General features: G+C 36.3%; 1 protein-coding gene across 1 annotated transcript in view; it reads left to right on the forward strand.

Moving 5' to 3' along the window:
- elp4 (elongator acetyltransferase complex subunit 4) overlaps positions 1 to 25418 on the forward strand; it is a 72964-nt gene that overhangs the window by 19136 nt on the left and 28410 nt on the right. The window contains exons 6-9 of the mRNA XM_079866859.1: positions 476 to 560; positions 8568 to 8756; positions 20853 to 20961; positions 24734 to 24840. Of these exons, the coding sequence (XP_079722985.1) occupies positions 476 to 560; positions 8568 to 8756; positions 20853 to 20961; positions 24734 to 24840 (490 nt within the window). The remainder of the gene's footprint in view (positions 1 to 475; positions 561 to 8567; positions 8757 to 20852; positions 20962 to 24733; positions 24841 to 25418) is intronic.

A 25418-nucleotide genomic window follows, 5' to 3' on the forward strand; every position in this document is an offset into this window, starting at 1 on the left:
AGTAAAATAACAGATAGATTGAAGCACTCCTTTGCTTGCACATGCACCTTTGCAACTTTTCTTATGATAATGGGATTGCATTTTACACTTACACTTCCTTTCTAAATGTTTTGGTCGGTAAGTGTTTTTAAAATAAGTCTCTTATGCTTAACAAAGCTGCATTTATTTGATCAAAAATACAGTAAATAATTCTGAATATTCAGAAATATTATTGCAATTTAAAATAAAACAGTTTTCTATTTGAATATATTTTAAAATGTAATTTATTGACGCATCTTTACGGTAATGTGCACATTGATGATGGAGATTTTATAATAATTATTTGATCTGCTAAATTGCATTCATGCCAATGTCAAAGTCTTCATGAATCTATAGGTTTTCTGGGTGATTGCTAGTGTTTTTTTGGGTGGTTACTTTGACTAGCTTTAGGTCTCTCTAACATCTAAAGTTTTGTTCTTCTCTCATGTTCTCTCAGTCCGTTACCATCACCCTATCATGCTCTCCTGAAGTCCATCCAGATGGTCATCCGTAAGGAAGGGTTTGATGGATCCACACCCCAGGTTGGTTACAATTTGTTTAGCTATTTGTTATTCTCTCACTGTTGTTCTTATGATTATGAACGTTTTAATGATTATGAATGTTTATCCAATATTTATGACTTTAAAGTGCTCCTATTATGCTTTTTTGGATATTATTACCTTTGAAATAAGCCCCTTTCACATTCATCCCAGAAAATTGCCATAACATTTCTAGGGATCCTTCTATGTGAACTCCAACACGTCCCGGAAACCTAGTAACATTGCTGAGATCAGTCCTGGAACGTTCCCTGTGTGAACAAAAGGCAGGACCAATGCCGTTGTAGGGCTTAGTGGAACTGTACGCAATACGCTAGTTTATGATCAAATCAGAAAAAAAATGCGTGGTTTCTCGACTTAGTTTTTACTGGATATTTACGGGATGTGTTTGAACGCACCCACATATTCCATAAAATCACTGGCAGTGTGAATGAACCAAAAGCAAACAATCCTAGGACAAATCCCGGGACACGTTATCAGTGTATTATCCGGAATCTCTGTGTGAAAGGGGCTATAGTGTGTTATGTTGCTGTTTGTGAATGTAAAAGGTCTGCATATTTCAAAGATCAAAGTGCAGGATAAATTGAGTTTTGTCTCCCAAAAGAAAGAACCCTTCCAGACTTGCCTGAAACAAGTCGTCAGTAATTCCAGTTTTACTTCCTGCTCGAACCTAGCGTTTGTAAAAAAATTCGCATTATGGCAGCCTATTGTCTTCATTGGCTGCCCGTGAACAGTCGACGCCATCGTAAGTGTTTGCATTACTCTATATACAAGTGTAGTAAGGAAGCCTCTAGAATTGAAATTCAGTCATTTACGACACATGATGTAAGCGGTAGACCAATCACTACAGACTGGTCCATCTGACCAATCAGAACAGAGTATCTCTCTGAAAGCAGGGGCACGTTCAAGTTCAAAACGGTGCGCAACGTTTTGCTACGGTTTCCGGGTTGAACGTCATGTTTCCTGGAAACGGCGTGCACCGATGTGCAACGGGGTTTGAGATAGGTTTTCTCTTGTTTGGTGGGTGTGTCAGAACCTGGTCAGAACTGCAGTCCAATCAGCAGCAACATGTATATAAAGCACGCGGTATTAAAGTGAACTCACACAATGGGTTCAAGGAAAGTAATTTACATATGTGTTCGATGCAGCTCGGTATACGCAACAACTGAGGATATTAGAAGACATGTTTGTGTAAGTTTTATTGTAAAAATATAGGATATCAACATAATGATGTAGTTGTTTATATTTTTAGCTTCATTGCAAGTGTATGACATTTGGTATAGAAATAAACAATGGTAATTAAGTGCTTTTCCTAAAAATGAGAAAGAAAATACAGGGTATTAAAACAGTATGAACTACAAATAAAGTCAGTATGTGATGTGTTTTAGTCTGAATTAGGTAAGATGTGTGCTTCCATTTCAGTTTCAGCAATCCCTTCACTCGATTGGGATGTTCTCTTTTGTTCTGGGCGGCAAGTGCAGTAACTGTAACATCGGGCATATTTTGTAGTATTAAATTTAAAAACATATTTATACCGACTTCATCAGGCTCCGAAAATTCTTCACAAAGAACACAAAGAATGGCCTTCTCACCTGCCATATTTGCAACTCTTGCGTCATCAGAACAGTGTGTTCAACGCATCACCGTTTCTGTTTAAAAAACGTTGTGCAACGTTTTGTCGGGGCTGAACGCAGCCCAGGTGTTTAGAGGAACTGAATCCTTGATCGAACCGTTTCAGACGCTGTGAGAAAAGAGGTCATGCTGCAATGTATATTATAAGAAAATTAAAGTGTTTTTGACCTTGAATGCATGTAAACTTATGGTAGGAGACCTTCAAAACAAAATTAGGAACCTTTAAAATAGCATAATAGAGGCACTTTAAAGGAATAGTACCCACAAAAATGAAAATCCTGTCATCCTGACTTAACTTTCAGTCATAAGGCTTCAGGAGACATGGAATATAGTGTCAAAAGGACTGCTTTCATCATACCTCATGGTGATTCTTTTTTTTTTTTTTTTACAGAATAATCTAAACTAAGTTCAGGTTAGAAACAACATGAGGGTGAATAAATGATGGCACAATTGTAATTTTCGGGTGAACTGTCCCTTTAAATTGAGCAAAGGATATAATGTAATGCACAGTTAACAGGCTTTCTGTCATTCACACCTCTGGAACAATGAAAGCGTTTTGTTGCAGGCAATGTTTTTACAAGACCTTTAATTTGTTGTTTCATTGACTGGTCTCGGTTGGCTAATTGTTGCCTGATTTTGTCTGTGCTTTTACTTCCTTTGTAACGTGGCTTTCGTAAGCTTGTGATAATTAGGAGGCAGAAAAAACTTCAAATATAAAGGCTGTATGTTTTATTTTATTTTCCACCTTTATTCCTCTTTTTCGCATATCATCCTTAGTTCTCAGTTTCTATATGTTGTGCTTGAATCACTCTCAGGAGGGAGATGGGTTCCCTTGGGTTCCTCTTCCTTAAAGCTGAGTCCTATTAGTTTTGTGGTAAACAGGCCAAGACAGACACTGGGCAATATGCCCTCTGTCTGTTCATATTCATTAGCTCCTACTGAGAAGCAGGGGAGCTCGGCCCCTCTGGGGGCCCCTCTCAGAAACAGCCCCATGATAGCCCCTGTCTTGACTTCCGCATCAGCACTGCATCTGCCGAGCCGCTCTTGGGACGAGGCCGCTTGAGGATACACTCGCTATTTTTAATCAGTTTCCAACTTTATGTGGCTCTAATGTGACTTCTGTCATGTGGTGAACTCCAGAGATGGTCTAGTGACCAAATCACGTCACGTCACGTTTATTTATATAGCACTTTATACAATAGATTGTTTAAAATGCAAGTAGCTTTACAGTATTAAACATGAAAAACAGTGTCAGCGTCTCTTTCAATTATAATTACAACTTCAGTTTCTACTATAAAACGGCTCTACAGTGTTTTCGTGTTTTTACTCGCGGATGTCTGACCTTGACGGACTGAACAGAAATAAACTGGCGAAGATTTCCAGGTCAAAGAAGGCGGAGCCTCAGAGCCACACCTACCTAATATGTCATCACCATGGACCAATGGTAGTTCGCAGGTGTTTACCAGGAAAGTTTGGTTTGGCAAGCTATTTCGAACTCCCGAAACGAACACAAAACAAACTTCGTTTTTGCCTAATTTTGTTCGAAATGACGTCACACCAGATCGTTCTTCGATTTTGCTTGAAGAATATCGGGGCCTTTAAAGTAAACAAAGTAAACGTTTATTACATGAAGTTAGTATACTAGTTTCCTATACAAAGACTCTCAAATCCCATTCAAATTTACTACAGAGTCTTTTAAAACCACTTTTAATTTATATTTTAGAGATTTTTATTTTTTTTTAGAAACGCCCCATTTACATAAATTGGAGTTAGGCTTATGTCACCCCAACAAGCTATTAATTAAACAAGAGAAATTGCTTGTTGTGCTAAATACTATGGAAGCTTGTTTCTGCCATGGAATAAGAACATTAAAAAAAAGGTATTTGCAACTTATCTCAATTCAAGCATTTTTTTCTCGGAAATGCAAGTTTCTATCTTTTTTTCTTGCAGTTGCGAGTTTATTTCTCGCAATTCTGATTTTATTTATTGCAATTGTGAGTTTATATCTCACAATTTTGACTTTCTCAAAGTTCTGAGTTTCATGCAACTGCAAGTTTATATCTTAATTGAGGTAATTGAGAGTTTACATCTGACATATCTGAAATTATTATTTAGTTTACATCTCGCAATTCTTTTTTTCTTTTCTTTTTTTACTAAATTAAGTGTAGTTCTAATTCAATTAAAGACAATATAATCTTGTCTGTGTACAGTTTAGTTAGATTGCATGAAGATATTTAAAAATTATGTGTATTACTCTTTATTTATAAATTTTAGTCTTACCAACTGAGCGAACTTACCAACAAAAACGAACAAATCAAGCTCATGTCATGCAATTTTCATTTGTTGAGCACCTCGAAATTTAGACTTGTAAACAATCTTATTCCTGCTTTTTTTTTTTTATCTGAATAAATCAAGTTCCTAATCAGTCTTATTCTGTTAAGTAGTTGATGTCTTGTTTGTGCTAGCTCTTTCTTGTTGATATTTGCACATAGTTTCTCTTTGAATCCGTGGCACTGATGGACACCTCGGGCTCCTCACCCTGGAAGTCCTCGATCCCCGTCAGTCAAACGACAGATTAAGCGCTTACATCATCAAACAGTGCCGTTCTGTTGGCAGAGGTCGCGGAATGTGATGAGGTTGAGAGAACATGGGCACAAAGGCAAGAATGCTCAGAATGAGAGCAAACAGGGCAACAGTGAGACTGACTAAAACGTTTGTCAGATTGGTGACTCAATTCTAGAATTGTTGCAATAACCTTTAAAGTTTGAAATAAACTTAAAATAAAACATTGTGTACAGGTTGTGTTAGATTATTATATTATCTTTCTTTATTGTTAGTAAAGAATAGCGGTTATGTTTATGTTACCATCAGAATTGGTTTGAAGCATATCATCTTTCTCATGCACACATAGCAGGGGAAAGAGTGTGAGTGATAAAAAAGCTGGAGTGTGGCCGAAGGGAAGGAGGAAGCAAGTGAGTCAGGAACACCCTCTCTGTTGAAATGTCAAGCTCAACCCTCAAGAAGCTTTGGAAACAGAGTCAAACAATGAGGTTTATTTAACTTAAGATGCGTCTGATTGCTGGACGGCGTGGAGGGTGTTAACTTCACCGTTTATTGTCAGTGGACGAATGCTGATAATTCAACACCACGACTATTTTCGGCTGGTTTGTTTAAGATATCTAGCCCTCCTTTTCTACATTTCAAAGATACTAGCAGATTATTCAGTTTTTCACAATACAGCAGTTTCATTGAATGAAGTCATATGTACAATAATATCAAAGCAAAAAGACAATTCTTGCATTAGGAACTTTTCTGTCTTATATACACTCTTAAAAATAAAGGTTCCAAATAGAAGTTTTTGCAGCAATGCTAAAGAAGAACCATTTTTGGTTCCCCATAGAAACTTTCAGTGATCAGTTCTTTAAAAAAAAACGTTTTTTTTCTTTGTGTGAAGCACATTTTAATGATCTATTCTAAATAACCCTTTTCCGCTGTAAAGAACCTTATATTGAATGCAAAGGTTCCATGGATGTTAAAGGTTCTTCAACCATCAATGCCAATAAAGAACCTTTATTTTTAGAGTGTAGAATGATGTAAAAAATAGATTAAATTAGGTTTAAGCATTTTTATTGTGTCTTTTTAAGGACTATTTGTAGATTTTGTTTCTTACAGTTAAATAATTTTTTATCTTTCCCTTTAATTAGGAAAAGATTCTAAATTCAATTCAATTCACATTTATTTGTATAGCGCTTTTCACCATACATAGTTTCGAAGCAGCTTTACAGAAAATGCATGTGTCTACATTACAGTTTAGAGTGATCTTTTATCAGAGGTGACTGTGTCCAAGTAATGTATTTCAGAAATCTGCATTTATACGTATATATGTACGTAATTATTAACATAATGATTACAGTATATTGAAAATTTAGCATTGGTGCATGTTGATTCAGAGTTTGCATCAAAGTAATATTTCTATGTAGCCTGTAAAAATCATGGAAATATTATTTTGCACCTATTCGTGATTGGTAGTTCAAGATCAGAAATGTACGATTTTTACAGTATGATCTGAAAGTAGCTTTATTAGGTGTCATTACCTGTATTTTTATTTATTTATTTTTAATTTTCTCTTTATTTTTTATTTGTATGTTCAGTCAAAGTTAATTTGACTGATACAATAGCTAACTTATTGTGTTTGCAGTCCACAGCTTGTCCAAAAAGTGATAGAATCCCTTACTAAAGACTACAAAGCTATTAGGTCTGAACTAAAAGTATAGTCTGTGACCATCTTCTACCTTTTACATCTTCATAAATATGCAAATATTACGTTTTTCCTGCTTTTTCGAGACATCTGAAACGTGTGTCTCACAAATTCCCTGAGGCCAGTATTGTAGATGTTCTGGTCTGTCCTCTCTATCCTTATTTAGCAGGTTCAGAATCAGCTCTTTGGTCTTTGATGGTTTGTGAATAAGGTTCAATTCTCTGGCATTATTTCTCAGACTTTGTACACTGCAGAGGGCACATCTCTCACCCATGGCCCCTTAGCTTGGCTGATGTTGGTGAATAACGTGCCAAGAATTTCCTGGCACTTGTTGGAAGCAGACATTTTGGCTCTTAGGTTGACAGCCACATTGTGGTCATGTCAGGCAACTGTCCTGATTGGAAGATGTCATCCAATCACTTTTGACCATCGTGTTCCGTTTGACCGTGCTGTTGAGTGGTCTTGGCTGGACTATTTGCTTCATTGATTCAAGTTGTTTGAGAGGTACATGACCCTCACTCCAACAAACAAAAGGCTTTTCACTACAGACAGGACTCCACTACTGACTTAGTTACACAAGTCATTGCACACTTATGTATGACATACTATTTGGACACTGTTTTGTTTGCTTTTCACCATTTTCTCTCTCTTTCTCTCATTCATTATAGAGAGTATAAATGTGAAATTTTACAATGGCTAATCATGTCCTGTTGAGAGTCTCTAATTGAAGTAAATTAAGTGTCGTCCTGTGATTTTAACATGCTTTTATTAGAAAATCAATACAAGACAGAAGCACAGAATGAGCTTAAACAGTGTAAACTTACTAATGATATAAAATAATTGCTCATTGTATGCATATTCACTGGATTTTATAGTGTTGTTTATAGTTAAGGAAATCCGTAATTGAAGTCTTTCTCTTTCTCCTCCTCCATTATTTTCTGTAGTTAATTCAGCTTTGACTACTTAGTGTAAACTTAACTCTATTCAAACGTTTTGTATATAATTTCAGTGTTGGGTGTTCCAGCTATGTTTAACTTTATGCTTGTAAAAGTCGGCATGAAACGGAAGTTGCAATAGTGATTCACATATGGGTGTGGGTAATTTACGTGTTCAAGTATCGTCAAGTTATGTTTACCTCAGACCTTATTTTACTCATAAATTGAAGGGAAAAAAACACATTATAAAACCTCATAGGAAAATCTCAAAGAAACTACTAGCAAACTAGTCTTGGTTTTTGATTTATAATAAATACTGCAATATTCCATAAAAAATAAGAATAGTTCATTTTGATTTCATGGTGACTCAAAAAGGTTTACGATTAAAGTTTCTCAAAATCATTTTGTCATTCAAAATCTAACAAACATTGACAACGTTGGTATTCAGTATTTGTATACTGAATTGTAATAATGGGTTGTCTTTCTTTTCTTTCTTTCATTTATTTACATATTTATTTCTTTTTTTGCAACAATTTATCCATTCATAGTTTTCTTTGCAGTGCACAATTCATGTTGTTTGTTGATTCTCATGCACAGCAGACAGAAAAAACAAAGAATCCAGAGTGTCATGAAAACGGCAAAAATTAAAGCTGTTCTGATGTAGTATTATACACAGAATTAAATCCTTTAAACTTACCTAAAACTTGAACATTATTTTTTTGCTGTGTTGCATGCACTGATATTTTGAGCACAGTAAATGCACATCTTGCTCATAAAAATGTTCACTTGTTTTACAAAAGTCTTATTTGGCCACAGAATTTCTTGTTATAGAGTTGTAAACACTGTAGGTAAAAATGAAGTATAATTTGATATATTACTGTAAATTAGTGTCATGCACTTCAGGTTTCTTGTTGTTTCTTTTGTAAATTAAGGTGCACTTATTAAAATGCGGAAAGATATTCATTCATGCATTACTGAACACTAAGTTCACCAAAGTTTTCCCTACGGTGCTTTAATGAAATATTCATTGCAAAAGCCAGATGTGGATTTGTTCACATGAATTTTACATATCCTGACCGTCGCAGAGAGAATGCAATGTTGTTTTAAATTCAAATGTTTTTATGTTCATCTTCTTATGTCTTATGTTCATGTTTTTCACTTCTGTAGTCTAAGACTCGGAATGTCCTGCGGATGGGTCTTCATTCTCTGGGATCTGCGCTGTGGGGGGATGATGTGTGCTGTAAGGATAACCCCGCCCACTGCCACGCCCTCTCCACCTTTCTCTATGCCCTCCGAGGCCTGTTACGCACTTCACTCTCGGTCGCTATGGTGACTGTACCCTCCCACCTCATACAGGTATGATTAATCAAATAGTTTCTCGGTTTGTTTGTTCACATATACTGTATATCCTTTGCTCAGGTTTCTACTCAAGACTGATGGTTGAAAAGGCCATTAAGTGGTAATATTAAACACTTTTCTGATCTTTAGGGTTACGATTATTATTATATACACACCTGGGCAAAATAAATGGACCAAGGCACCAAGCCCAAAATGGCTAAACACTACATTTTTAATTGTCTCAACCACAAATTATTGTTCAGGAAATTTGCTCAATTTTAGCAAATGCACTACTTAAAAAGCCATTGTTGTCTCAGAAAATTATCAAAGGCTGAATCAAGTATTTGTCAGAATATGGGAAGTTGTGTGCGGAGTGATGAATCACTATGAAACACGTGTTGCATGGTGAGAAATATAATAATAAATGCATCTCTACCACAGTGAAGCATGGAGGAACGTAATTATATAGTGTTTGCTCATCTCAAACAAAACCGTTATCTATGTGGAAAAAACAGTCTGTTTTGTTTTGTTTGAGATAAGCTATTACTTTACTAAGCAAACAGATTCTCAATTTTTCACAATCAAACCTGCAAAAATGTCCCATTGATTTACACTTAAGTTCCCCCCTGTAGTCAATAATTCTATCCGTTAGAACTCATCTTTGATCACCAAAATGACATATTAAAAAACTTTTTCCTTGAAAAAAAATGATTCATGCCTAAAAATAGCTTGAATATAATTCTACACCCTTGTCTCATTTAGTAAACGCGGTTCTATGATTATGCAAATTAGCCCCGCCTCCACTCACTCACACAAGCTCGGAGATCCACTCGTTGACGATCACAGGTTGACGTGATTGGTTACAAGGTAGTTTGTGACGTCAGAAACACCAGCGATTTCAAACTGTGTTTTTGAGACTGTCTTTGGTTCACTGCAGGTTTAAGGAGAAAATACTCAGCAATGGTGTTGACTTATGAATTTGCGCATGATTTGTCTTTAAGCATATTAAAAACACCACATAGACCTAAACATAAAATGACCAGAACGCAACACCCTAGCAACTTCTCACTACATTCTGGCTGCGTCCGAAATCGCATACTTCCCTACTATACAGTAGATGAAAAACAGTATGTGACAAAAAAAAGTATATCTGAATTCACAGTACCAATAAAAGAGTAGGCAAAAAGTACCCGGATGACCTACTACTTCTGGCGAGATTCTGAAGTGTGAATACAATGGACACTTTGCTATCCCATCAGGCCACTGGAGAGGGTTTATGAATGGCAGTGAAGCTGACACAGTAGGTCACGTGATAATGACAGCAAGGCGAATGTACAGTAGTACGTCCAGATTACATTCATACTACACACACTCATACTATAGAGAACATACTTTTTTTAGCGGATGTGGAGTAATTACTTGTTCAGAATAAGTACCTACTCAAGAGAGTATGCGATTTTGGCCGCAGCCTTGATCTTTGTGCAACCCTTGGTAGGCAAGCTCCACTCACATTTTCCTCAGACAATATATCTGTTTTGCTGTCTTTTTAAACTTTTGAACTTATGGTACCATCAGTACTTGCCATAGAGTAATTACACAGGACACATGCAAGATGAACATTTCCGACATCAACTTCCAGAAGTAATCTTGCAAAACGTTCTTTTTAGACTTTGTTTTTGAACTTGACTGTCATTCACATGGACCAGCATTGAGGTCACCATAAGTTTGTCAACCCTGGCACACCATAACCGCCCCATGAGCCGGAGTCAAAGAGTCGACCCCCCTCTGTTGCATGAATGAGGTTCCGCTTGGCTGGGGTTCAGGGGGCCTGTGTGTGTATCTGTTTGAGTACATGTATGTTTGGCCTTCAGAGGAGCTTCTTTATTGGCGCGTGAAGCCACATTTCTTTGTCTGAGGCCCTCAACTTTGCATTCAGCCAGCCAATGGTCAGTCTCGAGTCTTTCTGGGCGCTTCTCTCTTTCAGCGTCTTTGGGTTCCTGAGAGGCCCTTTTCTTTGTGCCTCCATTAGCCAACGAGAGTCAGGCCACAGCCGCTGTGCTCTTAGAGCGCTTCAAAAGACAAGATCTCGCTGTTCTTTGTCCGTTTGGAGACAAAGTGCTAAATCCCCTCTTAGGGAGGCTGGGGGGCACACAGCGGTTTTCTGCGGTGTAGGTGATGGCGTAAACACTGTGATTGGTTGGAAAGTGGTTTTGTGGAACGGATGTGATGTAAACATGTTGACCTTTCAGTAACTACTGTATTTTGAGGCGGTGAGGCCTTAACTAGTCACAAACAGACTTGTCTAATAAATAAACTCGGTCACACTTTAGTTTAGGGTCCAATTCTCACTATTAACTAACTATTAACTACGATTTTGCCTCAATAAACTCCTAATTGCTGCTTATTAATAGTTAGTAAGATAGTTGTTAAGTTTCTGTGGTCATGCAGAATAAGGCATTCATATGTGCTTTATAAGTACTAATAAACAGCCAATATCCTAGTAATATGCATGCTAATAAGCAACTTAATAGTGAGAATTAGAATCTTAAACTAAAACGTAAACCTATAATAACTTAAATTCTAATTCTTTCTATTTATCAAATAATCCTTCATAATCCTGATTTCTATAGGATCATGTGCCACTGAAGACTGGAGTAATGATGCTGTAAATTCAGCTTTGCCATCACAAGAATAAATTACATTTTGAAATATATTCAAATACAAAATGGTTATTTTATATTGTAAACTTTTATTGTACATTGTAAACTTTTGAATGTTTGTCTTTTTTTTAACCATTGTTTATAATAATAATAATAATAATTATTATTATTATTATTATTATTATTATTAATTAGCTTATTATTATTATTTATTAATATTATTCTTTTATATTTATTATTAATAATACTACAGTTGCTTTTGATTAATAAAATACACACTTTACATTTAAAAATGCAATGTAGCCATTGAATATTCAATACAGTAATTAAGCCTTTTTTTTTATTTAAGATTCAACATTCTATTTTTAGTTTCAAAGCGTTGTCATGCAAGTTGTTTTTGGACTTCAGTTTAAATCTCTGAAGCTTTTGTATCAATATGTCTGCTCCTATGTGGAGCTTGAATAGATTTCCTTAATGTACAGTAACATTACTAGTGTACATTATCATGAATCAATATTTTTGCTTTAGCTACTAAATGCAGGGTCAACTCCTAGAGATGTTGTGTTAATCCTCCATCATTTGCATTAGCACCCTTATCTAAAATCCATCTGATGTGGCTTGTAATGAAAAGTCCTGTCATGCATTTTTAATGTCGATGTGAAAGGGCCGGGCGTTGAAAGCCTCCTCTGACAAGATTAAAGCCACAGTCCATCTGAATCTTTAATCAATCTCTGCTCAAATAGCCATAGTCCACTAGCACACACACCTACAGATACAGCCTCTGTTGGGTCCAGGACCCTGGAGACCCAGTCTTTCAGTGTAAAGAGTGACAGCTTAGGAGACGGAAAGAAGGAGTAGGCGGCGAGCTACATAGGCCTACCGTGCACCCCCCCCACCTCCCAACAAAACCATACTTTTTTGAAAGGTCTGGATGTGTAGAATATGAATCTGAATGTTAACATTGAAAATTTTGGGTTGCACTACCTGTTTTAGCCCTGTGAATAGGGAAACCCTAAAAAAACGATTTTAAGCAATTTTAACACATCGAGATTGTCCTAGTCAATCAGAACAGCTTTTAGGTGACCCAATACACACTCAAACTTAACATATGATGACTTAGGTCAAATACCTACCATGCTGCTTATTGGTAGGTGTCTAAAATTAACATAGGTAAGGCTTTATGTCGATATAATGAGCCCATTTCAAGGCCACGACCTAGATTCGCCTATCATGCACCCCAACCCCCTCCCCTTAAAAAAAATCATGCTTTTCTGAAAGGTCTGTATGTGTAGAATATGAATCTGAATGTTAACATTGACATTGTTGGGATACACTAACTGTTTTAGCCCTGTGAATAGGGAAACCCTAATAAACGATTTTAACACGTCGAGATTGGCCTAGTCAATCAGAACAGCTTTTAGGTGACCCAATACTCTTACTACACTAAATTGATAATTACTTTAAATAGTTGTTTTTAATTATTTTTAATTTAATATGGTTAAGGCCTTGTATGGATATAATCAATCAAGGACCATTTCCATAGCATCAGTTAATATGCTAACGTGCTAACATTCCAACCCTCATTACCCTTTCCATCGAAGTAATTTCATTGACAAATCAGAAACCTGTCTGGGTTGTTCATCCAATGACAAAATAAGATATTTTTTTAATTTTCATTAACAGTTTCCTCTGTGTCAGGCAGACTGTCCTGAAAGACTGTTCTTACTCACACAGACAGATACCCCAAGTCTGCATCCTCTGCCTATACAGCAAGAAATTTGTTTCACTGAATTGCTCGATGTTTGAATATTTTAGTTTACAATTTAATATAATTGACCCCTCTTACTACACTACATTGATGCTTACTTTAAATATTTGTTTTTAATTATTTTAGATTACATTTGATAGATTGATAGATATATACTTTATTCATCCCAAAGGGAAATTTTAGACGTCCAGTAGCTTATACACACACACACACACACACACACACACACACACACACACACACACACACCTCACACACATAGATAATCTAGTCGGTTATGTAGTTGGTTTCTTCAACATAGTTGAACTGCTCAGTTATGCCTGAGTAAAGACATGAGTCAGTGGGCCAAGTGACTGCAGGTCCTTCAAGGCATAGGGTATGTCATGGGACAAAACCAAAGTCCAGATGCATTGTGCATGTCCCTGGTCTTGTATATAGACCACTCTTGCAATTATGGGCAAACGTAGATTCTGATGCAAGATTAGCCAGAATGAAAGAAATACGTGACAAGAGATTAGCTGAACCACTGGAATCTGCTCACAGAATGACTGTAACCTGTGAACTTATACCAGACACTATTACAGAAGGTGATGGATATCACAGAGAATGCTACCAAAGATTCACCATGAATCTCAAAAGACTCGACCAGAAGCCTGAACTATTAGCAGCAAGTTCAAGGCAAAGTCAGAGGGCCTCAACTGGTGACAAGGTGCTCTTCACACCTGACTGTATATTCTGCAACTCAATTACACGGAAGAAGGTACAAAAGAAAGGGATATGGACGAATGAGGGGTTAAGAGAGTTTGAGTGTGATGGGTGGAGAACAGTCCTCAAAGTTGCAGAACAAAAATTTGATGAAAATTTGCTTCGCAGAATTAGAGGAAAGGATCTATTTGCTACAGAAGCTAAATACCACAAATCCTGTAGAGTCCAATATACACAAAATTTAGAAAAATGGAGAAGTGCAAGCAAACAAATCCAACTAGTAGAAGCTCACGGTGAGGCATTTGGTGCTGAGGCAAGTTTGTGCATCCTAGATGAGCTATGTAGATTTTGGTCAGATCAGTCAATTTCATCATTTTGTTGCTGCCGATGATTTCCTTGTCAATAACTCGAGATACAGCACCAAATGTCTCACCGTGAGCTTCTACTATTTGGATTTGTTTGGCCTTGTTTTCTGTGCTTGCACTTCTCAATTTTTCTAAATTTTGTGTATATTGGACTCTACAGGATTTGTGGTACAGTGGGGCAAAAAAGTATTTAGTCAGCCACCAATTGTCCAAGTTCTCCCACTTAAAAAGATGAGAGAGGCCTGTAATTTTCATCATAGGTACACTTCAACTATGAGAGACAAAATGAGAAAAAAAATCCAGAAAATCACATAGTAGGATTTTTAATGAATTAATTGGTAAATTCCTCTGTAAAATAAGTATTTGGTCACCTACAAACAAGCAAGATTTCTGGTTCTCACAGACCTGTAACTTCTTCTTTAAGAGGCTCCTCTGTCCTCCACTCGTTACCTGTATTAATGGCACCTGTTTGAACTTGTTATCAGTATAAAAGACACCTGTCCACAACCTCAAACAGTCACACTCCAAACTCCACTATGGCCAAGACCAAAGAGCTGTCAAAGGACACCAGAAACAAAATTGTAGACCTGCACCAGGCTGGGAAGACGGAATCTGCAATAGGTAAGCAGCTTGGTGTGAAGAAATCAACTGTGGGAGCAAATATTAGAAAATGGAAGACATACAAGACCACTGATAATCTCCCTCGATCTGGGGCTCCACGCAAGATCTCACCCCGTGGGGTCAAAATTATCACAAGAACGGTGAGCAAAAATTCCAGAACCACACGGGGGGACCTAGTGAATGACCTGCAGAGAGCTGGGACCAAAGTAACAAAGGCTACCATCAGTAACACACTACGCCGCCAGGGACTCAAATCCTGCAGTGCCAGACGTGTCCCCCTGCTTAAGCCAGTACATGTCCAGGCCAGTCTGAAGTTTGCTAGAGAGCATTTGGATGATCCAGAAGAGGATTGAGAGAATGTCATATGGTCAGATGAAACCAAAATAGAACTTTTTGGTAAAAACTCAAGTCGTGTTTGGAGGAGAAAGAACACCATACCTACTGTGAAGCATGGGGGTGGAAACATCATGCTTTGGGGCTGTTTTTCTGCAAAGGTACCAGGACGACTGATCCATGTAAAGGAAAGAATGAATGGGGCCATGTATCGTGAGATTTTGAGTGAAAACATCCTTCCATCATCAAGGGCATTGAAGATGAAACGTGGCTGGGTCTTTCAGCAAGACAATGATCCCAAACACACCGCCCGGGCAACAAAGGAGTGGTTTTGTAAGAAGCATTTAAAGGTCCTGGAGTGGCCTAGCCAGTCTCCAGATCTCAACCCCATAAAAAAATCTTTGGAGGGAGTTGAAAGTCCGTGTTGCCCAGAGACTGCCCCAAAACATCACTGCTGAGGAGATCTGTATGGAGAAATGGGCCAAAATACCAGCAACAGTGTGTGAAAACCTTGTGAAGACTTACAGAAAACGTTTGACCTCTGTCATTGCCAACAAAGGGTATATAACAAAGTATTGAGATTAACTTTTGTTATTGACCAAATACTTATTTTCCACCATAATTTGCAAATAAATTCTTTAAAAATCCTACAATGTGATTTTCTGGACTTTTTTTCTCTCATTTTGTCTCTCATAGTTGAAGTGTATCTATGATGAAAATTACATGCCTCTCTCATCTTTTTAAGTGGGAGAACTTGCACAATTGGTGGCTGACTAATTACTTTTTTGCCCCACTGTATTTATTTTCTGTATCAAATATTTGGTAGCATTCTCTGTGATATCCATCACCTTCTGTAATGGTGTCTGGTATAAGTTCACAGGTTACATTCATTCTGTGAGCAGATTCCAGTGGTTCAGTTAATCTCTTGTCACGTATTTCTTTCATTCTGGCTAATCTTGCATTATATCCATAATATATTTTATAAAGGATATTATTTTATATCCATACAAGGCCTTAACTATATTAAATTAAAAATAATTAAAAACAACTATTTAAAGTAACTATCAATGTAGTAAGAGGGGTCAATTATATTAAATAAAGATGGGGAGGGTGAGGAGTTTGAATGTTGGGATGTTGGAATGTTAGCACGTTAGCATATTAACTGATGCTATGGAAATGGTCCTTGATCGATTATATCCATACAAGGCCTTAACTATATTAAATTAAAAATAATTAAAAACAACTATTTAAAGTAATTATCAATTTAGTGTAGTAAGAGTATTGGGTCACCTAAAAGCTGCTCTGATTGACTAGGCCAATCTCGACGTGTTAAAATCGTTTATTAGGGTTTCCCTATTCACAGGGCTAAAACAGTTAGTGTATCCCAACAATGTCAATGTTAACATTCAGATTCATATTCTACACATACAGACCTTTCAGAAAAGCATGATTTTTTTTAAGGGGAGGGGGTTGGGGTGCATGATAGGCGAATCTAGGTCGTGGCCTTGAAATGGGCTCATTATATCGACATAAAGCCTTACCTATGTTAATTTTAGACACCTACCAATAAGCAGCATGGTAGGTATTTGACCTAAGTCATCATATGTTAAGTTTGAGTGTGTATTGGGTCACCTAAAAGCTGTTCTGATTGACTAGGACAATCTCGATGTGTTAAAATCGCTTAAAATCGTTTTTTAGGGTTTCCCTATTCACAGGGCTAAAACAGGTAGTGCAACCCAAAATTTTCAATGTTAACATTCAGATTCATATTCTACACATCCAGACCTTTCAAAAAAGTATGGTTTTGTTGGGAGGTGGGGGGGGTGCACGGTAGGCCTATGTAGCTCGCCGCCTAGAGTTTAAGGAAGAGCTGGACCGCTATGACTAGAGTTTGATTTGTTTTTATGTGACTTGTATAGCAGGTCAATCTCAGATGTGTAAAGTTTCTGAAACCAATTTGTAGGCCTGCATGAAATCTGTTCAGTTGGGCAGAAAGCAAACACTCATTATTCACACTTTTACAAATTCATTGTGTTTCTTTATTAAAGAGATGGTTTACCCAAAAATGAAAATTCTGTCATTAATTACTCACCCTCATGTCGTTTCAAAGACTTTCGTTTATCTTCGGAAGACAAATGAAGATATTTTTGATGAAATCTGAGAGCTTCCTGTCCCTCCATTGACAGCTACGCAACTACCACTTTGACACTTCAAAAAGTTCATAAAGAGATAAAGAGATGTAAAGAGATATAAAGAGATGTAAAATTAATCCATATGAATTGAGTGGTTTAGTCTGAATTTTCTGAAGAGACTCGATTGCTTTATATGATGAACAGATTGAATTTAGTATTTTATTCACATATAAACATTGATCAGCGAACATGAACGTGCTGCTGCGTAACACGAGAATGAACCTCATTGGTTCTTGCAGAAGCTCAAACGTGCTGCGTAACACAAAAGTCATTATGAGCATTGTAATGTTTGAAGCGGATGTGATAACAAATGTCAATAGACCAGGAAGATTTTAAAATGAGCGGTTCATTCATAAATCTGTAAGATCTTACCTTCATGCTGTGGAAATACAAACTGGATGACAGAACACAACAAGCGCAGCGCTGAAAAGGGGCGTGGCTACATAAGGTCTATATTTAACACTGTTTGCCATTTTAAAATCTATTAATTACACAGATTTCCCCATAGAAATGAGCAGATTGCAACTGGGCTTCATTCATTAAACAAAAATTTGCGTAAATGTTCATAAAACTTACCTACTTCATTAAGTTGAATGATAATTTATAGAAATTTGTTCTAATTGTGTCATTAAAATGCTCTTGAGATTTCAAATCTAATGTTTAAATCTATTTGAAATGAGCTATGTGTATATTACTGGTCTCGTGATGAACGGTGTGCTGATATAAAATTGCAAAGTTGAACAAAATACCTAAATATCTTTAAAAATAATGGGTTATATAGGGAATAAATTGCTTTATCTTTTTGTTGTGTACTTGTAATAGACTTTTGCGTGTGCTTCACATCACTTGTCACTATGAAATGTATACTTTTGTTTAATTACATATGCATCTTATTTCGTGCATCATATTCTACTCTGTTTTTAATTATCAGCAGTTTTTTTTTTCTTTGTCATGTCCATAAAAACATCTTTATTTTACGTGCTTCGAGAAGTTTAAATAGTTCATCTACCCAATGTTTCCTAATGTCATTATTCCATCCTGTACTTCAGTCTTCAATATGTTGGCCTAACCCTAACCCTAACCGTTGCATTGCATTTTTAGCTGTATTGTTAACTTGAATTGGTGTGATGGTGTTGAGTTGACAGCGACTGTCACTAACACAGTTGCTTGGGTTAAATTTTTTATGCTAGATTTGGGAAAAGGGTCAAGGCTGCGTACACAAACACGCATGCTCTCAAAGTCTGCTGTAGAAGGAATGAAAAGAGAAAGGAGGAAAGAAAAAAGGACACGGATGCATGAAAACTGCATTAGGCCACGTCAGCTGCTACAGAGAGGGAGCGCATGAAATATTCAGGAGTGGCGTAGAGATAAATTTTTCACTACAGCCTGATATCTCTGTCTGTCTTTGGAGTGCTCCCGCCTTTCTGAATGGTCTCTGTATTTGTTTTTGGCCAGGAGGAGGCGCTCTCAGCAGATTTGCTGCTCATATTTGATCTGCATTTGTGCTTTTTTCGCTCTTTAACGCTTTAAACTTGCTTATTTTCTCTTTGCAGCAGTTGACTTGTGTTTGTTCAATCTAACTTATGACCGGATCTTCATATCAGTACAGTCAAGGTCAAAGGCTTTCATAACTTATTTAAGCCCCTTAAATGTTTATTAAACATTCTGGCCCATTTCTATCATACATTTATCTCTCTTTAACATGTTTTACCACATTTGAATCTGTTTTGCAAATGTTTCCCATGAAAATCAGCATCGGAAATGCGTTATGAGCTAATCCATTTCAAAGTGTAAATGTGAGCTTGTTTAATTCTTGCGTTACACAAAACCTCAATGAGCTGAAAGGCATTTTTACACCATTTAACAGCAGATATTTTTGGAATGAAAGCATTAATGGGTGAGAAGTCTTTGCTCTGAGGCGGACGGGATCTTTGGATCTTTCTCTGAGTTGATGTGGCTTCGTGCTTGCGTTCATCCAGATTTGTGCCGTATGGCGACACTGCATGAGTTGTGCAATCCGAGTAAGAGAGACAGACAGATTTGGAGAGCATGTGTTTGAGGGAATCAGAGCACTCAATGTGTTTGAGCACCAAACGTATGTTCTGCTCTGATCTGATGGATTTAATGTTACATGACGCAACCAAAGGCAGCATTTCACAGTGGCGGCATTATACAGCTGATATCCTTACCAAAGATAACCTTATAATACCAGTTTGGATGCCATGATGAATGCAAATGCTAATATGTTAAAACATAATTTGATGCATTGAATGGTGTATTGAATTTTACACCCATTCAAACTTTTAAGGGTGTTCTGGGAGGTCGCCAGGCTGTTGCTATGTCAAGTTCTGGATGGTTTCTAGGTGGTTACTTACAGCAAAGTCTCTGATATTATGGCCCAATTCTGGCCTGTTTATCACAATGTGTGAAAAGTAATACTTTCTTACTTTCCTTTACTAAACAAATGGCACAGTTGTTGGATAAGTTGCACTGAGGTCTAGAGTTTATTTAAATCTGTTAACCTAAGTATTATCAGTACAGCGATCAAGCATACTAGCTACACTGCTTATTATCAGTAATTAAATAAACTGTTGCTATATGCACATACACTACCATTCAAAAGTTTGCTCACCTAGGCTGCATTTATTTGGTGAAATATTAATACAATGTAAAATGAATATTTTCTATTTGAATATACTATAACATTTAATTTATTCCTGTGATGCAAAGCTGGATTTTCAGCATCCTTACTCCAGTCTTCAGTGTCACGTGATCCTTCAGAAATCATTCTAATATGATGATTTGCTGCTCAATAAACATTTCTGATTATTATCAATGTTGAAAACAGTTGTGCTGCTTAATATTTTTCTGGAAACCGTGATACATTTCTTTTCAGGATTCTCTGATGAATTGAAAGTTCAAAAGAAGAGCATTTATTTGAAATAGAAATCTTTTGTAACATTATGTAATTTCTAATCAATTTAATGCATCCTTGCTGAATAACAGCATTCTTTTCTTTCCAAAGAAATCATACTGAACCCCCACATTTTAAATTGTAATGTTGTTTAAGGAAAAAAATGTTTACCTCAAATGGACATCAATGATACTTCAAATGTGAACAATCATCATAGAGAGTGGTGTTGGTAAAATGGATTATATATTTTTTTAAATCACTGCTGACTGAGGTGGTTTTAGATCTGTAAGCTCAGGCTTTGTTGTAAGATCATGAATTCCGCCTCCGGAATACCCTGCTCCATTTTTCCGAGAGATAATGATGACCTAATTCGGTTCTCAGAGTAAAGGGAGTGAAACCCCTGCTTGTTAGGATGGGTTTAATTAGCAAGAGATGCTCTCAGCTTCGCTCTAGATGTTTCTACATTTGTTTGTACACTTTTAATTGGACTCTTCTCATGTATTTATTTTGTCTTTCTCATCTATTCCCACTCTCTCTTTCTGTCTCGCACTCTCAGAACAGAGCCGTAATGGGACGAATAATCAGACTGAGTGACACAGCCATCGCTCTGGAATCATTCAGAGGCTCAGAGGAGACGACCAACCCACTTTACAAAGACTATCACGGTGAGAAGAAACATACATACAAGAGTTCAAATACACTGACAGAAAATCTCCAAAGCCTAAGTATTAATTCTTTGCTTGTAACTCCTTCTGCACCGATTGATACCTAATTTAAGCAATGGGATTTCAATTTTTTTATGGCGAATGATAAAACTGATGGACATATCTAGAGACCAGATACCAAAAGAGACTAGAGACCAAAAATCAACGTATCTAGAGATCAGAATGTTACAAGGACCAGGGTTATTATTGTTAATTAAAGCTAAAACCATTAAAAAATCTATTTGTTAAACTTTATTTCAGCAATTTTATTTCTCATTTCCGTTTAGGTTGAGTTAAAGTACTAAAATAACTCAAATTAAATAAACTAAAATGAATAAATGACAATTTATAAATGCTATATACACATATTAAAAATGACAAAAACACAACAAATTTACTTAAACTAAAATTAAAGTGAAAACATAAATAATAAACATAAAATATAATTCAAATAATAATAAAAACAATAATAGTTTATCAATGACATGAGGGTGACTCAGAATCAGTGTTGTTATTGTTAACTAAAAATATTGTTAAATAAAAATAAACAGTATTATATTATAAAGAAATAAAAAAAAATAAGCTGAAGTACTACTAAAAAATATATATTTTAAAAAACTACTAAAAAAGGACAAAAGCACTAAGCAAAATTACTAAAACTTAATCTAACACGAAAACTAAATATATAGAAAAATAAAAGTGAATTCAAAACATTAATAAATACAATAGTGGTATATAAATAATACTTAAATAACACTGCATAGAAGACCTCAGCTACTGCATAGCAACACCCTGGCAACTATCCACACCAGTGTAGAATCATGACGGACACAGCTCGCATTTCTTCAGAAAATCTATTTTCAAAAGATGTTTCATTGGTCCCTCGTCTTATTCATGCCTTTTGCATCATCCTATCTTTCTGGCTCACACACACACACACACACACACACACACACACACACACACACACACACACACACACTCGCTCAGTAAAGTGCATTAGTAGAAAGGGGCAGGCAGGGTGGACCTCTCTCTAGCTGTCAGCTCCTGTTAGTGTGGCCGTGTTCAATCAGACGTGCTCCTTGGCAGACAGGCCAGGGGGAGATTCAGCTGCCACGGAAAACACACACACACACACACACACACACACACACACACACACACACACACACACACACACACACACACACACACACACACACACGGAGAGAGAGAGAAAGAGCCCCCACCACCCCATCACAAGCACCCAGCACAGCCCTCAGGGGCCGCAGAGTTGCAGAATCAATATTTTCATACTGGCTAAAACCTCTCTGTGGCCACACTGCAGATGAGGAAGATCTTTTGGGCTCACGCTCTTTCCGTTCTGTCCTTTTTCCTCTCGTTGTGCCTCCCTTGTTTTCATATATATCCTCCCTTGTTTTCATCGTACACTCCCGCCATCTCTTAATGTTGCATGCTTTATCTTTTCATCTTTTTTTTTTTGTCCATCTCTCTGTAAAGGTCAGTTTGTTTACAGTTCTCTCTCCTTGTTTCCGCCCCCTGCCCTGTTTCTTTCTTGCATTCATTTGCAAGTACGGAATGGCCAGAGGGGGTGTGGTTTACAAACACTAATGACCTCAGATGATTGTTTATGTACTTAGTTATTTACTGATTTTATTATTTTGTTTTAATAGTTTCTTTATTAAGGTATTTATCAGATATTTATAATCAAATTACACTAATGTTTTTTAATTTTATGTGTTAGTACTTTTATTTATTATGTTACGTTACTTTAATATTTATTGTTATTTTATATAATATATAATAATATACTATTATTAAATATAAAATAATAATAATATAATACATTATTATTTTATTTTTTTAGGTCAGTCACTTTTGTCAATGTTATTAATTTAGTTTTTATTTATTTGATTAGATAATACATGGATTCTGTGATGCCACACGCACAATGTCAACACGTATTGGATATGTGGTAAATATAATTGTTAGAGCATTTGTTTAGCAATACAGATGTTAGAAATGAATGATTTCACATGAATTCATGAATTAGTTCTTTTTGAGATGTTTATGATATTTGTTAACAAAATAAGACTCTGATTATATTAGTGTTGTTTCAGTTGTATGTGAAAACCCATTTTTTAAAGATGTTTGAAAACAGATAAGATACTAATAAATATAAAATATGGTTTCACAAACATCTCTACAATGCATTTCCTTACTTTTAGTGTGTTCGAACAGTTATTGTTAGCTTTTGCTATAGATTTTTTCGTCATTTCATGAATAATGCTGTGCCATAAGGTCTTAGTGAATGTGAAGACGTACATGAGGCCACTCTTTCTTTTCTGTGGTGCGTCCACTGCACAAAGCATGTTGGGAGTTCTGTCACAGCGAATCAACTCGAGCGGAATCAACCTAGCGCACGGGTCCCTTTACAAGCGGGGCCTTTACACACACACATACACATGCTCTTTCCATCCTCTCATCCCCCTCATCCTGGTCTTCAGTGCTTCTTTTTAATGTCATATTTCTACTGGCCACATAACTGAGGGAAAAAAAGATGGAGGGAGGAATTAAAGAGGGCGAAAAAGCTTTCTCTCTTCCCAACATGCCCCTGTGCCGACTGACCTTGTTTTACCCCCATCCTCCACTCACCTCTCTGGCTTTCTCTCCCTCCCACCAACCCATTTCTCTCCTCCCTCCGCTGCAGTCCTTCTCTCATATGTTTTGGTTTCTGCCCATTGGTGCAGCTAATAAAATAATGGTTGATACAATGCTATAGTGGCCAGTGTGAAAGATGATAGCTACATGTGCCCACAGTAAAACTCAGCAGACAATGAAAACAAGAATCTGTTTAAATTGGTAACAGGCAAAACAATACCTGGGGAAAATATTTGTTTCACAACATGTTTATTAGCCTGTGCAATATAGTCAGAAACGTCATGCCCATTGAAATGTCCTGCCAAATGGATTTTGAGTGCAGGTTCAGTTTTTCAACTCTACAGTGTTTACACTACCGTTCAAAAGTTTGAAGTCCGTAAGATTTTATTCAGCAAGGATGCATGAATTTGATCAAAAGTGACAGTAAATATATTTAAGATTTTTTAAATATTTATATTTCAAATAAATGCTATTATTTTAACTTTCTATTTATCAAAAAACCCTGAAAAAAAAAAAATTATCACGGTTTCCACAAAATATTTAAGCAATTAATAAGCAAATAATATTAACATTATTTTTCGAAGTTGGAAATTTAAAAAAAACACGTTTACAAGAAGTCATTTTACTTCAGAATTTCACATTTAATTCAATATGCCACTTGCAGTTTCTTCTATTTATGAAATTTACTAGCAATTTCTGAGTGAAAATTGTTTCAAAAAGTAAATCCTACACATTTTTTGTGTGTGTGCGTTCTCGAGCAGCAAATCAGCATATTAGACTGATTTCTGAAGGATCATGTGACACTGAAGACTGGAGTAATGATGCTGAAAATTCAGCTTTGCCATCACAGGAATAAATTACATTTTGAAATATATTGAAATGTATTTTAATCAAATAAATGCAGCCTTGGTGAGCAAAAGAAACATCTCTCAAAAACATTTAAAAAATCTTACTGACTCCTTACTGACTTTTGAATGGTAGTCTATACTGAATAATATCTCTGACAGTGTGTATTTCTAGCAAGTTTACACAGTTACATGATTCGATGTTAATGTCTTCTGTGTTTGTTCAGGTCTCCTGCATGTCCGTCAGTTGCCCCATCTGAACTGTCTGTCATGTGAAGTACCCGATACGAAAGACTTGGCCTTCAAACTCAAGAGGAAGCAGTTCACAATTGAGGTGAGTTCACAGTAATTTCACTGTACACCACATACATTTAAAATGGTTCTTTGAAAAATGTTTGTTATGATATTTTATATATATATATATATATATATATATATATATATATATATATATATATATATAATATTCATGCAGCTTTTTTATCTTAATGTTTGTTCGTTCTCGTGGCGAACAGGAAGCGTATGACGTTACTAAGTGCTAAGAAATGACTTCTTTTAATTGCTGATTTTATTTTTCTTCCCCCATGTCTCTCGAATCAGTGCACATATTAGGAGGTCATGATTATGAATTGATGTCCACATTAGCTGTGCTTCACTAATTCCTGTTTATTTTCCTCAGCTATTGAGTGTCAATTTGAAAGGTTGAAACTATTGATTTTAGACTGGAGATGTTACACCTCAAAGAATTACCTTAAAAGACTTTGAGATTTTCTTTCTGAAGTCTCATAAATACACTTTCTTGAATGTGTGTAACTTGTTTTCACTGGGAATTATATGGCACTCAGACAGGTGCGATCAAAAATAGCAAATTTGGCAAATGTAAAGGCACTTTGACAGCAAAAACAAAAAGAA

This window comes from Squalius cephalus (genome assembly GCF_949319135.1).
Source record: "Squalius cephalus genome assembly, chromosome: 3".
NCBI classification, from domain to species: Eukaryota; Metazoa; Chordata; class Actinopteri; order Cypriniformes; family Leuciscidae; genus Squalius; species Squalius cephalus.